The following is a 16,174-nucleotide window of genomic DNA, read 5'->3' as shown; positions in this document are numbered from 1 at the left end:
TTTATTTATTTTACATTTCAAATCCTAATTTTCAAGAAGAGTGAGAGTCACTAGAAAATAAAAGAAAAGAGATAAAAGTGGTTGATTGTCATTTTTTTCTACTGAAAATATTGATCTTGGTGTTGTTAAATTTCTCTTAACAGGAAGTGTGTCATTAAGATATTTTCAAACTTTTATCTCGCTGAAAAAACAAATCAAAGTTAAGGATGAATTTATTTTTTCAATTTGATTTTGTGTTTTTTACCAATTTAGAATTCTTTTTTTATGTTCGATGGGTTCCATTTGATGAGTGGAATTCGATAGTAATAACTTTTGTTAAGGCTCTAAAATGCTGGGCCTCGGCCTGTGTGTCTGGCTTGTCTTTTCTTTTTAAATTCCTTGAGCATTGAGTTTTTGATGATTTTTTTAATTTTATATTTTAATATTAGGTTATTTTAAATTCATCTTTTTTTATAAGATAATTAAAATAAATATTATTGAACTCATTAAAATTCATAATTCAACTCAAGAGCTTAACGAGTTAATTCTAATTAACTGAAATCAATCAAATACATCATCATCTTAGTGTTAAAAAAATTAAATGTGAGCTTCAATTTTTTTAATTCAAACTTTTTTTTTAACAGTCGTTTATGTTGCTTTTAAACATACATGACTAGATTTTATTTTTTATTTTTTTATTAAAATTTACTAAATTGATCGAGTCACGTCAAAATAACTCTTATATAATTTAATAAAAAACTTAAACTTAACGAAGAATCAAATTGAAATTTTTAAATTTGACTCACTAGTCATGTTTAATTATAATATCACAAAATTCCCCACAACTTGGATATTATTTCTTTTTATATATTTAAAAAAGTTTTATTTCAACATGCAACATGCCTCGTTAAGTAAACTCATATTTTCTATATTGTTTCAAACTTGCAAGTACATATTATATATATAACCCACATGATAGATCTTTAATTATATCATCAATTTTAAATATTGGTTGTCTTAATTGACTAACATGAGATAGTGAGATTTTATTTGAAAATGTAGATTAACTTGTATTTTTATAAAAAATATTTTTTTTATTTAAAATTAATTTGTTTTAATATTTTTAAATCATTTTAATGTATTAATATCAAAAATAATTTTTTAAAAATAAAAAAATATTACTTTAATATATTTCTAAATAAAAAATATTTTTAACTATATTGCAAAGAGACACTTAAATGTCTGGTTGATAAAAAAATACTTTAAAAATCATTCTTGAAAGATTCAATATTTAATTCATCAAAATTAGTATATTCATTATCCTCTAACTAAACATAACAACATCAAAGCAAAATTTAACGAAAACTTCAAAATTCTTAAAAGGATATTTTTATATTCCAAAACACACACACACAAATATATATTAAAAAGTAACTACAAGATTCATAAATCTAACCGTAGCTCCCCTCATAAAGCACCATTCACTAGAACATTGCTATATCTTTTTGTTTTTTATCTTTTAAAAAATGGTTTTCATTTAGTTCTTGAGCATTGTATTTATTGGGATTTTATCTATTTAATTTGTTTCTTTTCATTTTCTATAGCACTATCGTAGTCTCGGCAAAACACCCCGCTATAGAGTTTATTCTTGATGCGAGATTGAAAGTTTGAAGATAAAGGAGAGAGAAGCTATTTACTTGGCTTCGCAATTTATCAAACAGAAAATTGGCTATCATTTATCAAACAAGTTGGTGCAATATTTTTTCTCTAACATATCGAGGAATAAGAGATGTAACCAGTGTGTTAAGACAAGTAACTAGGCCTCTGAAGAACAATTGACTAGTTTGGGGGTGGTGGAACCAGACAAAGGTCCCCAAGTCTCACTCGACTCTTGGTCATTGCCCCCGCAGAATCTTTGCAACCGAACAACTGCACTTGCTAGGACACTCGTCTTTCCAGGACAAATTCAAAAATAAAAAAGTAAGAAAGAAAGAAACGAAGTTTTGGATGCCTATGAAATTCCTCAAAGTCAAATATATAACATGCAGGTAATTCCAATCATATTTTAGCCAGTAGTGATTACATCGACAAACCAATAATTACAATCTGGAAAAAAAAGCTAAGCAATCTAAATGAGCAGCCGAAATTGGGAATTTAAAAACAAAAACGAAAAATGGTTAGCAATCGATCTTGTAGATTAGTAGCTCCATGATATCAAGGCTCATTTTCGTAATGATAGGCATAATGAGGTGGGGTGGGGGCATGAAAGATATCATTTTCGTAATGATACGCATAATGGGACGGAGAGGAAGGGTCATAGGCATGCTGAGGGGGAGAAGAAGGATGATAGACATAATGTGGCGGGGAAGAAGGATGATTGACTTGTGGTGGGGAAGGAGGATGATTGACTTGATGTGGAGAAGGGGAGCTGAGTTCACTGATTCGATCACTAGCAGTTTGTGGTTTGTTTTTTTCTACCTTGACCTTGACCTTGACCTCGACCGATTGCTCTTCTTCAAATGAACGGAAAATTGGGTGCAAATATGCATCAGCCAAATATGCTTTCAAGTTCACATCAGATTCTGCAGTACGGTCTGTTATGTCCTTCGCCATGGCTTCCTGAAGTAGAACCAAGAGGAAAACAGTGGCATTAGAACTTGAAGACAAGCATGCCTCGTGCCTCTATTCAAATTTAAAGTTGAAAAGGTGATTTCATAATACAATGAGATTTTCGAAACTTGCAAAACACAAAACTTACCTCAAGAGGGTATTTCCTAAATGCAGGCTCAAAGCGAATCTTGCAATACTTGTGGAAGGATAATGTCAATATGGGCAAGATAACTAACAAAGGAGTGGAATTAGCTGCCTTTTTTGTGCTGAGCAAGCCCAAAAGTAAGAGTTGAGATATCAATAAGCTTGCAATTATACGGCTGTGAACATGCGGCCAAAATGCAGCAGCACTCTCGTATTGTTGATTGTAGACATTAATTATCTGCAACATTAAGTAGACATTCAAATCAACAAGTAAAACTAATGCGTACAAAACATACTGGAGTAACAATATTAAGATAATTGGCCATGAAAAGAATTCTAGCATTACTTTTTTTTATTCATATAAAAAATAGTGCATTTATTTATATAATCCATCTTCTTTAAATAGTAAGGCATTTAGAATTTGAGCCTTCCCTCCCGGCCTAAAGTGGGACTCAAACCAGAGTCCCAATCTCCCTTCCTTCGCAAAAACGAGTCCCTGGTTGATCGGTTATTTACCAAATTAACTATGCGCAAGTTTCTTTGTAGAATACATTAAAAGAAAAATAATACTACTAATAATATTGTAATAACAAATGAATATAAAAAATTATCAGCAAATTTAACACATTTGTGGATATACTGAATATTGCATTTGGATATGACAGTTCTGAAAAGGACATTGTTTTGGGGGGAAGAACTCTCCATCCCACTGATAGCAAGGTAGATCTAGCTGCTTCCATATGAAAAAGGCTATCTTAGGAGTTTAGCAAAGACATTAACAACCACGTCAGTGTTTAATTTTGAAGGTAAACCTACAAAAGAAGTTGTGTGGGCACCACAGAAAGATCACATCACCAAAGATGTTAGATAACACCAAACAACTGGCTTTATAGAATATCATATTGACAATCACAAACGCAACCTGGTTATGGGTTCCAAATCTTGGCCAATCTAAAATCCCAAAGCAAATGTTTTCAGGTCAATTCAAAGATGTTGCTCAATCCATTTTAAAAGATGCCAATAAAATAATGCTAGTAAACATAGTACAAAGGTTGTAAAAAATCAAGCATCCTGAATATACTAACCTGATGACGGTAAACCAAGTATGCGAAAGCAAAGAATACTAGAACAAAAGGAAGCAGTATTGGAGTAACCACAGCATACACGATTCCCAAAAGAAAGTATAGCTGGAGGCTTGGGAGAGTCTCTGGGAAATCTACACTACCAGGGTCCATGGCCCTTTCTATGTCTCTTTCAGTCTTTACCAAAAACATATTCTTAAGATGAAATATGATCAATGGCTTCAATCTGAGAATCTCTCCAGCAATACCAGCCCATCCATCAACCATAATATATGTAATGAAAAAGGTAGCCTTCATTGGTATGGAAACCCCAATAGTCCTAGGAATCCTGCAATAAATTATTTTCTTCTTAAATCATTATTGGAACATGTAGAGATAAAGATTGATGAACAAATGAGTAAAACTTTCAAATATATGGTTGCTTTGCGCGAAATAATCAAGAATCAGATAATGGTATATTGTGATATATGCATCATATGACTGTTCTCTCTTACGTTGTATAAGAGAACCACTTGCAATCCAATTACATGGATATATGATGTTTCCTTTTTTGCATAGTATGATTGGTACTTACTACTTATCAATGTTTTAAGGTAAAAGGTTAAACCCACAACTCATTTTCTATATATGTTTTTACTCCATCGCAGTCAACATTCCAAATAAAAATTTTAAACAATTAGATTTCAGTTGAATCATTATTGAAATTATGCATGTGTTTTTATCCCATCACAGTCAACATTGGTAATATTCAGAGAAGCATCGAAGGAAACTAAATCACAAAATCACTAGCTCATCCAAATTACCCACATCTATAATAAACTTTTCACATGTAGAAATTAGGAAAGCTAAGATTATAGAGATATCGAATTTACTGGGTTGGTGATTGGTGAAGAAAAGCATCCAGCTGCTCAAAAGCCGTTCCAGCAATTATGCTTCCCAAGAATACGTTCACTAACATAAAGTAATAATACTTTGCTGCTGCTCTTCGCTCCAGAGTTGAATGTGCAATATATCCCTCGATTTTCGACATTATCATCAAAACTGTTGGTAGAATGTACAAAAAGATTTTAAGTGCTAGACCAGGAAGGAAACCTTGTAGGAATGACTTGATGAATTTCCTGCACAAAATTAACCTTTTAGTAAGGAGGTCAAGGCACTTCTATTTGCATTCCAAATCTTAAAAGGCATTTAAATCGTTGTATGATTAAAATGTCATTAATCCAAGCCTAGAATGCCTCAATTTCAAAACAAATTGATGATCATCTAATCCACTATAATACACTAGTGATGTTAAGACCAAAATCATCAAGTTAAATTGCCAACAGTATTTTCAAATACTAAGGAAGCATAGATAAAGAAATGTGCATGGACAATAAAATGGCAATAAGAACATCAGTCGCAAATGCTAATTACAATGACATAGTGAAGACCAACTATAAATTCTCTAAATATGTTAAAAGAGATTCAACAATGTTAAAAATATGAGACAGGCACATTGGTATAAATTTGATTCATCTGGCATGAAACTAGACAGCTCACAAAATGAAGAAACATTTACACTACTTACAATTCTATGACTGGCCTGAGGAAAGGAGCTACTTTCTCGAGACCCTCCAAGTTTGCAAGGGATTGCACAAAAGCTATGGGTATCATGTAGAAAAACACCAAGGCAAAAACAGACACAGATATTATAAGCTTTCGAACTGTCAATGACATGAACGGTATAGCCAGATTGCGCCAGTAAATATCACGAGGCTCTGGGGCCCAATTTGTCAACCATAAAGTCGGATTCTTGCTCTGTTGTGTTTGTGCACAAACAGCAGCCCCCCAACGCGAATTGAAAGAAACAAAAGAAACTGGCAATATAGATTTTGAGTCTTTGAGAATTGTTTGGCGTTCCAATGCCATCTGAAACATATGGGCAGAAAATAAACGCATTAAGCAACAAAATAGTCTTAAAATCAGTAACCTGAGTCTTAATCAACAATTTTGAGAAGTAAAACATTGAATCCAAAACAAGTTAAAAAAATATGGCATAGGACAACTATGCTTAACGTAATGAAATGTTGATGCGCTGAACACGGAAAAGAACTCATGACTTACGTTTTTCTCCAAATGCTTCATTTGTTGTTTGTAGTATTCAATAGAATCAACTCTTTCACCCCAGAGTCCAAGAAAACCTTTCTGAAAAATAAACAAGTCAAACCATCAATGTGATGCTCTTTTAATAGATAAAAAGACTTCTGGTCATGTAAGCTTAATACAAAAGGTGTATGATTTCCATGATTTACACCATTCCATGACATCTGACTACCACTGATTCAATCATTGGACTTGATGTTTATAACTCACGTGAATGAATTTTCAAATCAATTGGAATGTCCTAATTTGTAAAAATTTGCACACATATAAACTATAATTCATTTGACAAGCTACAGAGTTAAAAGGTTTACACAGAACTTACCTTTCGAGTGGGCCTCTTGTCTGGATGTCTTTCAAATTTAAGCTGGTTGTAATCGAGCCAATTTTGAAGCCTATCTCTTTTTCTCACAAGCTTTGCAAATTTGTTTGCATTATAGACGGCCTGAAAAGAAAATTCAAATTCTCTTCAATAAATTATAAGGCTAACATCAATCATGCGTGTGCCATCCTTCCATAAAATCCATGCAAAGACTATTTTCATTTTAATCAAATTACTCGTGAAAATAGCTGGAAAATTAATCAAGAAAACTCGCAATCATGCATGCATCATTCAAACATAAAATCCATAAGAAAACCATTTTCACATAACAAAATTAAAACTACAGAAAAAAGAAAAAATAAATTAGTCAAGATAAATCGCAATAAAACTATAATACCTGCTGACAAAGATAAGTATTTGGATGATTTGTTTGAAAAAATTGCTCCACTGTGTCTAATACTGACCGACTAGAAACATGTGGAACATTCCTGACCACTACCTGCAAAAAATAACAAGTTTATGAGAAGAAAACCAGCTTTATCCTTTGATTGACTCATGAGATGCATCTCCTTCTTTTCTTTCTTGATCATGTCTCTTCAAATGTCAAACACACCAAAAAAACAAGAAGAAGCAAGCCTTCTAAAAAACAAAACTAAGCATGTAGTTAGATCATCACATAAACTAAATGAATTTCCAATACAGATATTTGAGGACTGAAATGAACAATGTGGTTTTCTTTTGATTGATATCATGCAGAAAATTCCCTTGTAAACAGTGAAGAAAATTTGAGTCCAACTCACAGTGAACTGTTCAGCATGTCTTCTTTTTGAAGCCAAGAAGCGCAATCTCATCAATGCTACATGATCGTATTCTTTGTAGAGCATGAAGCAAATCCATATAGTGAATGCATATTCCAATGCTATGTGGATAAAAAACCTGAAATTGATTAAAAAGAATATATTCCTCAGAATATACTAAAATATATATCTTCAAAGTTGTAATAAAGCAATAGAACATAAAGAAGCCATCCTTTATGCGGCCTTTTTTTCCTAGGTTCTCAGGTTGGACTATCAAGACACAATGTTGCCAAAAAGTGAGAGAAATACACAATTTCACAATTAATATTTCTAATATTAGAGGGTTACAACTTCGAATGAAGATATATATATGAAACAACAAGAAGAAAAATGGTATTGTGGTAGTTTTTATAATTATGATTTGAAAAAAATTTATTTTATAAAAAGTATTTTTAGTTGAGGTTGGTATGATATTTATATATATTTGGTTAAAACTGTGGTTAAAATTGAAATTAAACAAAAAATAATTTAATATGCTTGGTTAATAATGCTTTTTAAATTGAGGTTATAAAATAAGTAAAAAATATATATATTGATATTAATAATTTTGAATTTAAATATTGTAGAATTAATTACTACTATTGCATCATGAAATAAATAATATTTTATATAAAATATGTTTAATCATTTCATTAAACCATCTACAATTCTATTACGTACAAAATTCATCCGATAAGAACTATAGTTTTCATAATTTTTTGAGCGTGCAATAAAATTAAATAAAATATTATCAGGTATAAAATTGATATTAAGGTGCGAGTGAATTTAATTCACTCTATACTAGTTTTTCAGAAAAAAAAAATATTATTTGCATCACAATATCACAATATGAGTGAATTTAATTCACTCTAAATTAATTTTTTCTTAAAAAAAATGTTAAAAAATAAATATACTAAGAAAAAAAAATACAAGTAAATTAAATTTTATTTACAGTGTTTATTAAGTGAACAGTGCTGTTCACTAGTGAACAGTGCCAATAAATTATACTATTCGCTTGAACAATAAACAATGTAATTCATCCGCATTGTTCATGAATTCATTGCAATACTTTTCAAAGAAAAGTAGTTTTGAGTTGTTTCAACAAAACTCCTGTTTGAAGCTCATCAAAATTAAATTATATTTTTTATATAATTAAATATTTATTTTAATGTGATCGAAGCAAACACGTAACCAAACGGATCCAACCCATTATGTAGTGCCATTCAACTACCAATATACAAATAAGTCATGCCTATGTAATTCTGAAACTTCAACTGGAATATGCTAAGTTATGCCTCTAAAAAACATACATAATCGTGGATTTTCCCTTTTCTTCGTTCAGTTTGATGAGTAACACCAGCCAAGTGTCAATTTCATCCATTTGTTAGGAAATCAGATCCATTAACAGAAAGGTAATTCAAGCAGAAAATAGTAGAGAAAGAATCATCAAAGTAATGATAAAGAAGTAAAATACATATGCAAATGCAAAAACTTGCCTTATGGATTGAGGACGAACATTTGATATCGAAAGCTTGTCGATGTCACTCATAACCAATTCTTTCCTTAAGAAGAATAGCGTTCCGCTAGATACATTCACTGGAATGAGAATTAAGAGCGCAAGGATTGTAATTGGCACAAAAATCTTTAAGCTGCCAGATGAATTGGAAACCATCAGTTGTTAAACATCTGTCAAAACTGATAATCAAGTCCTCAAAGTCTTAACTGGTGTTATAAGGAAAAGACAGCAAAATGGGATTTTCTTCAGAACCCATTTAAAAAAAAAACCGCAATTGAAGAGCATCAGTCAGTGTCAATGGTACACTAAATGAACTTGCAAAGAAAGACAAACATCTTCTCTCAATGTTCTTCAATAAACAACTCAAGATGGACATATGCAAAGATACCCACATAAAGCTCCAAGAAGCCAAAGTTCAAAAATTCCCTCCAATTCACTTGAGCAACTTTCACTGTCACTCGTAACCTTTCAAGATTTTCAATTTCCACTACCTATTGGTTTCATAGTTAAACAAATCGAGAGCATTTTATCAGACTGAGACGATGGAAAGTTCTTAATGGAAAAAAGAAGAGTACCCGAGAGTGTAAATCCTCAAAAAAACAGCAGAGTCAAGACCAGCATGATTGATAATCTCTGCTTCGGTCATCTTCAAGGCTTGAGGCATCCAATTCAAGAAAGTGAAGTAAGTCTTGACATTGAGGTTGACAAATTTGCCCACAAAGTTACCAGCCCTTCTTGGGCCGCTCCTTCCTCCACTAATGTACCACTTCGGAAAGTAAACTCTGTCATTGATGGGTTGGATTCTGAGGAGAGCAAAAGCTAGCAAGAAAGCAAAAGCACCAAGAATGTTAATGAGAGCTGAGACTCCTATGTCCTGAAGAGTTGCCATGGTAGACAATAGAACGACAGAGAGAGATAGAGTTGAGAGAAACAGAGGGAGAGAGTTGGTGAAGGAATTAAGAAGGAAAGAGAGAGGAACAGGAGAAACAAAAGGAAAAGAATATGGCTTTACTGTTGTCGTTAGTTTTCTGATAATTATAATATGTTAGGAAAGTTGAGTGAGTGCGCGTTTTTATCCCTGGAAAGGAAAGTGGGAGGTGGTGGAAACCTTTCCATGGTGCTTTTTGTTTGGAAGAGAAAGTGGAGATGCCAAGTTCAATTGGGATCCCTCTGCAACACATGTGTTGCTGGGTTGAGGATTTCAAGGCTGTTATTTTGCACTTTCCATATCTCTTCTCTTTTTCTTTGTTTTTTAATTTCTTGAGGAATCTGGGTTTAGTTAAGTTTGTTGCTTCTTCTCTTTTGTTTTGACTCGAGAGTGCATGTGCATGTGAGGCATTGATGGAGGAGTTACGGCGGGGATGGGGGAAAGGGACAGGGAGATAGAGGAGTTGAGAGTAGGTGGGTCTATTTTCTGTTGTGCATGTGTCGCTTTTTGCTAGTTTTTTGTTTCCTTGTGAAAAAAAGTCTCTTTACTGTCTTCAATGGAGTAACTCCATCTTTTTTATTGGCGGTGGAAAGCTATACGTAATCATGACAAGAATCCCTAAACCAGGGGCCAAAGATGTGCTTTTATTTTATTATTCAAATCAGTGGCCAAAAATGGGCTCGCCAATATGTTTATTGTGTTTCCTTCTCCAGTATTGAACTTTTTAATAAGAAGATATGATTTATTATTATTATTATTAAGGTAAGGATTTAATTAATTTATACACGATTCAACTAATTTTACGAGTATTTATATTAAATATATTATATATCTTTAATATTTTTGAAAGCACAAATGTAATCTCTTTTCCGTTAATAGAATTGGTTTTTTATTTAAGGCAATGGAGCGTTTTTCTTTGACAGAAATCAGGGATCCGTGTCTCAATTATGCTTCTGTGTGCGAACTTGTGTCGGATAATGAAGATGCCTTCGGATCTTCCTTTTTGTTTTTTTGGGTTACAAGACAGGGGCAAGCAAGGTGCCTTCAATTATAATTGATGAGCTGTTTATGGACAGAACACAAGTAGTCAAATGTTGCCTGTGATTTTGAATTTAAAATCTTAATACGACCCCCCAGAGTTATTTGGAGAAAAAAATTAAATTATTTTTTATTTTAATTCATAAAATTGTCGTACAATTATGACAACTCATACGTCACACAGGAAATTCACACCGTGATATGATACAAAAGGATCTTATCCAGCTAAGATTGTAATGATTAAACTATTTAAAGGTTTTATTCTTCACGAGGTACCAAACATTCAAGTACTTTGGGAATAAAGATTATTTCCTAAATAATCCATTAACTTTTTTATTTTAATAATATGAAGATGATTGATAGCATGTATTTAATATTTATAAATTAAGATGATTGGTAATTGTTATATATATATATTGTACATTTAAGGATTAAACGTTTAAATAAATATTTAAAAAAAATTATTGATATTTAAAAAAAACTCTAAAAATATATATAATAATAATATTGAGAATAAAAAAATCATTAACTTAATATTTAAAATATTCATGAAATATTTATAACTCATGAGTTTTTTTAATAGATAAAAATGATTGAATAATCATTTTACAAATATAATATTTTACATTATATTCTACTACTAATGTAAGTTTAAGAGAGTTGAACTTGGTGCGTATGCCGAGAAACAAAAAATAATTGAATCCAAGTGTCATGCTTGGACCTAATAGATGTTGGATATATGCCAAATACCCAAAAACTACATTATGCTTGGAATCAATAATGGATGCTTGCTCATGCAGCACCCAAATTATAAATTATTTGGGTCCGTGGGAACCCAATTAAATGAATACCCTGATGAAATAATGGATGTTGGCATGCTCAACACCCAAAAATTAATTGGATCCTGGAATAATTAATTCGGCTAATAGTTTAGGATCATTTCATTTGATGGAGATTTTAATTCAGTTAAATTTGAGTTCATCGATCATCTTCCAGAGGCTTTTTACCTTTTCTTCTTTTTAATTTGTTTTTCTTATGTACAAGTGTATTCCAATCTCTTAGTATGTTTGGTTTTTGAGATACCTTCATTTTTCAAAGTTCTTGGAATGAAAATATTAGAGCCCGGACTTAAAACCTTCCTTCCATTGTGATAACATCTTTTATAAGTTTCCTCCCAACACCATTATCATGAATTGATTTCAAAGTATAAACAACAAATCCAATAAATAAAATAAATAAAAAACTTTGCATGTAACTTGTTATAAAAGAGTGCTGTGATGACTTCATTTAAGAAATACATATGACTGGATTAAAGGGTTAGTTTTTTTTAGCTTCAAGTTTGAGTTCTGAGATTATTAATATTAATAGTTGTTAGAAGTTTATCTAATTTTTAATTTTAAAATTTATAATAATTAATTGAAATATGTGCAAATTAATATAAATAAAAAATATTTGCTTTTGACGTGAAGTCATCATCATAAATTTTTTAAATTAATATTGATAATTTTACTAATTTTATCAACTAATTAAAAATCTATTGATGAGAAATGATTCCTGTCCTCGACACGGCATTGTGCTGTAAAGCCCGCCTCCATTTTTTAAATTCTCTCGATCTTCTTGGTCTTATTCTTTCAATTATCCACTCATCGAATCTCCTTCAGTTGTACTGGAAATAATTCTTCAATCATGAGAATTCTCAGAGTTTGTGCTGCAGGCTTCGGCTTTGATTGATTTCATGGAATCACTCTCTCTTGCAGGAACAGAGGGGTTGGGATTATTGCTGTCTCTGGAAGGCAAAGTGGTCTGGCAAGACAGACAGGTGGAGAGCAGATGAAGTCACCTTCCTACCGTAGGTTAGTGCATGAAGCGTGGACGGCTGATGATTAATGTTACAAACAACGGTGCAGATGGAGCGAGATGGACGGTTGATGTTTATGAAATCATGCATGGCGGGCACGTGGAAGCAAAGGAAAACAACAGCGAATGGACAAGGGAATAACCGGTCTTCAACAGATCCAGGCCCCCTAATCTGATTCAAAATTCAAACTAGTCTTCTAAATTCAACAAAAAAAAAAAAAGTTAACAATTTCTATTAGAAATATTGGTAGGAGATTGGAGGTTAGGCGAGCAATGAATTGTAATCTCTTGCATTCTATTAATAAAATAACCTCAATCTTTCCATGATTCTTTCACTAAAAAAAAAAAACAAATTCAATTCCAGCAATTTAATATAATTAAAAGAGGTTTTTGCGACTTGATATCAATCATGGTAGATGGAACACTCATGTCACAATTAATTGAAACCTCTCAATTTTTTAATTTTTTTCTTATATAAAATTGATATTTTTTCTAATTTATCATTTAATATTAAATTAATTAATAATTAAATTTTTTTATTAAGTCGAGGTTTAAGATTCACTAAGCTAGAACATTAATTCAAGTTTAGAACATTCATTCAAATTAGCTTTTTTTTTTAATATTAATTTTTTTTCAATTTTAATCTTCGATATTTATTTGATTAGAGATTACTCTTTGTTATTATTTTTATTTTCTTTTTATGGAGTTTTTCATTAATTTTAAAATGATTTAGACTATCACATATCTTTTTATTTATTGTTTTTTTTTAAATTAACTTTATTTAAAAAGATTTTGTTTTTGAATTAGTTTAAACTAATTAATTAGATAGAAGTATGAGAAGCTTACTTGAAAATATTTTGTTTAGTTTGCATCATAGGTTGTTTCTTTTATGTATGGCGTGCATGGTCTCTTTTAATATCGTTATATAACCTTTTATAACAGTGTTGGAATCGTCTTAATGAGCTCTTTATCATAGTGAAGTGGTGTTCATAACAGAGCGACGATAGATCTCTACCAGGCATTTTTTTTATTATTGATTATTATTATTTTTTTATCATTTTATCTAATATCGATGCATTTTTATTATATTATGAAATTAATTGAGTTTATTAAACTTAGTCAAGTTAATGACCTGGGTTTCGGATCTTTCTTGCTTATTTAAAAAAAATGGCTTAGCCTGAATATATTTTTTATATTAGAAAAAATTCAACCTAACTCACAACATCGTGCAAGCCACCTATCTAGATACAACTAAATAGCTTAGATTTTTTATGTACAATGCGCATTGTAAGTAAAAACACTGTGGACTTCGATAAGGTTTTTCTATTTTTTTATTAAATAGTTTTTTGTTAATTTCATCATTTTATTTGTATCAATTAGAGGTTAAATTTTGATAATTTATTTCGTATCTGCTTTCTATTGAGTTATCAATGTTAAGAGAACCTTTCAATATTTGTTTAATACTCGATTTTGCAAAAACCAATTCAATTTTATTTTCTTATATAAAATTAGAAATAAAATGATTAAAAATGAAAGTGTTTGAGAAATAAAGGCTTTATTTTGGCACAGAAATGTTCATTCAATGCTTCTTCTTCTTCTTCTTCTTTTGGAGATTTAGCCTTGGCTTTTGTTTTAATTTGTGTTCTGGTCACTTTATTTTTACAATTATACATTGTGATCTAGGAGTTCATTTTATTTATGTTTAGATCCTTGGGTTTGATAGAGGATAGTATCCAGATTATAGGTGAAGAGAAGAAAAGTCATCCATTCTCTATATTTTTAAGACAAAATAACTTGTTCCTAGTGTTAATGATTTTCACTCCACAAAAAAATGTTCAATTAAGATGTATTTTACCCTTCGTCTTGTTAGATAAAGTGTATAAGGGATTTTACCCTTAAAAAAACATTTTTTGGCTTGATTTTGTGTTTTGAATTAAATTAAGGGTGTTTGGATTAATAGGTTGGTTAATCAAGGTTTTACTATAAGTGTTTTGAAGGTAAAAAAAACTTTTTTTAAAAAAAACAAAAGGGTTGTCCTCCCTATTTTTCTCTAATAAAAGGCCTACTGCAAGGGGCAGGGCTCTTTCTTTATATATTAAGCCCACAAGCTCACTTGCCTATTTTTTTTTTTTCCCTCAACATTTTAAATTTCATCACATTAAAATAGATTAGTAAAAAATAATTTTAGAATTTTTTTATTAAATATCATTGATTTTTTAAAAAATATCTGGAGATGTTCATAGCCTTTTTTATTATTATTGTATTGGCAAGTGCATTATTTTGTTTAACCTTTGACGATGTTATCTACGTTTCCATTTTCCATTTGGGTTTGTTCTACTGAACATGCCAAACGGTCATTTCCATGAAGGCGATGCAAAACTGACTCAAAATGGAAAAACGTTTGGAATGAGGGGCATTCCGAGAATCGAACTCGGGACCTCTCGCACCCAAAGCGAGAATCATACCACTAGACCAAATGCCCATCTTGTTATGGTTTCCAACTTTATAATATCCATCATGAATTTATATATTTAACTTTTTTTTTTTTTTTAATGGGATTGTAGTTTGAGGTGATTTCATCTCCATGTATTTAGCTTTAGAACCATGTTACATCGTACGAATCCGGTTTGCAAGAATACATCACATAAAAAATAATATTTTGGGTTTTATGTCTTTTCTCTTAATTGCCATTAGATAATTACTTTCACTATATTATAAGTCAAATTAAATTTTTGTTGAATGTAAAAAGATATTAAAATATTATTAATATATCTCCTATAAAAAAAACTAGATAAATTATGTGGAGATTGACTCGATGTGGCATAGTTAACTTTATAGGTTCAAAGACAATCTAAACAATCAATAAGAATATAGTTTGATTAAAAAATAAAATCAAAATGATATATTTTTTGAATATTGAGATAATAACATATTGCATTTATTTGAATTTACTCAAATCAACTCAAATTTATTTTGATAAACTGAACTTAACTTGTTAAATCTCCAACCCAGATCATGAGACCCTGATAATTCTATAGAAAATACATAAAAAAAAAAAACTAAGTCTAATTCTCAATCAATCTAATATTGAAGGATAAAATTTAAAATAAAATTTAGTTATAAAAATGAGTTTAGTCAACTTTGATTAACTTGTTAAACCTTAGTCATGGAATCGAGATAACAGTACAGAAAGAAAATTAAAACAAATCATGAAGCTTAATTCTTAATTAACCTAATATTGAAGAATAAAATTAAAAAAAAAATAATTAAAAAAAAACACGAGAAAACCACATGAAATAACCTGAGTTAACCAACCAAACTCTGACCCGAGTTATGATAATGAGATAGCTTCATAGAAAATAAAAAAAAAATTATGAAACCTAATTTTCAATCAACTTATTATTGAAAAATAAAATTAAAAAAAATTAAAAATAAGACAAAAAATCGGGCAACTAAGCTAATCCACACTTAGATTATGAAACCATGATAATCCAAAAAATAAAATAAGAAAGATTATGAAACACAACTCTCAATCAACCCAATATTGAAAGATTAATTTAAAAAAATCTATTAAGAAAATAAAAAAAATATCCTCGGTCAATTCATATTAACTTTTCAAACTATAATTATAAGATCGAGATAAATACAAAGAAATAAAATAATATATATATATATAATTAAATTTTTAATCAATCTAATATTAAAAAATAAAATAAAAAAATA

At 30.5% G+C, this 16,174-nt stretch overlaps 1 protein-coding gene and 1 non-coding gene across 2 annotated transcripts; both read right to left on the bottom strand.

Moving 5' to 3' along the window:
• Window positions 1–1,977: 1,977 nt before the first annotated feature.
• Window positions 1,978–9,981, bottom strand: LOC105121487 (CSC1-like protein At1g32090). Its single transcript, XM_011020144.1, has 11 exons — window positions 9,204–9,981; window positions 8,609–8,761; window positions 7,077–7,212; window positions 6,674–6,775; window positions 6,280–6,399; window positions 5,919–5,999; window positions 5,383–5,723; window positions 4,688–4,933; window positions 3,819–4,143; window positions 2,738–2,971; window positions 1,978–2,598 (listed from the first exon to the last, which is right to left on the bottom strand). The coding sequence occupies exons 1-11, from the start codon at window positions 9,515–9,517 to the stop codon at window positions 2,194–2,196; spliced, it is 2,457 nt and encodes an 818-aa protein (XP_011018446.1). The 5' UTR covers window positions 9,518–9,981; the 3' UTR covers window positions 1,978–2,193.
• Window positions 9,982–14,861: 4,880 nt separating this feature from the next.
• On the bottom strand, window positions 14,862–14,933 carry TRNAP-UGG (transfer RNA proline (anticodon UGG)). Its single transcript has one exon. It is a non-coding gene; the product is annotated as a tRNA-Pro (tRNA).
• Window positions 14,934–16,174: the final 1,241 nt, after the last annotated feature.

This window comes from Populus euphratica, unplaced genomic scaffold, assembly GCF_000495115.2.
Source record: "Populus euphratica unplaced genomic scaffold, PopEup_1.0 scaffold25.1, whole genome shotgun sequence".
Lineage (NCBI taxonomy): Eukaryota > Viridiplantae > Streptophyta > Magnoliopsida > Malpighiales > Salicaceae > Populus > Populus euphratica.
Note: the sequence above shows the minus strand (reverse complement) of the source record. Positions and strands in the feature narration are given on the sequence as shown.

Coding starts and splice junctions, on each gene's coding strand:
- LOC105121487 (XM_011020144.1), bottom strand. CDS start 9,517: ATGGCAACTCTTCAGGACATAGGAGTCTCAGCTCTCATTAACATTCTT. Junction 6,400..6,673: donor ATACTTATCTTTGTCAGCAG/GTATTATAGTTT, acceptor TTTTCTTTTCAG/GCCGTCTATAATGCAAACAA. Junction 6,000..6,279: donor ACAAGAGGCCCACTCGAAAG/GTAAGTTCTGTG, acceptor TTTATTTTTCAG/AAAGGTTTTCTTGGACTCTG.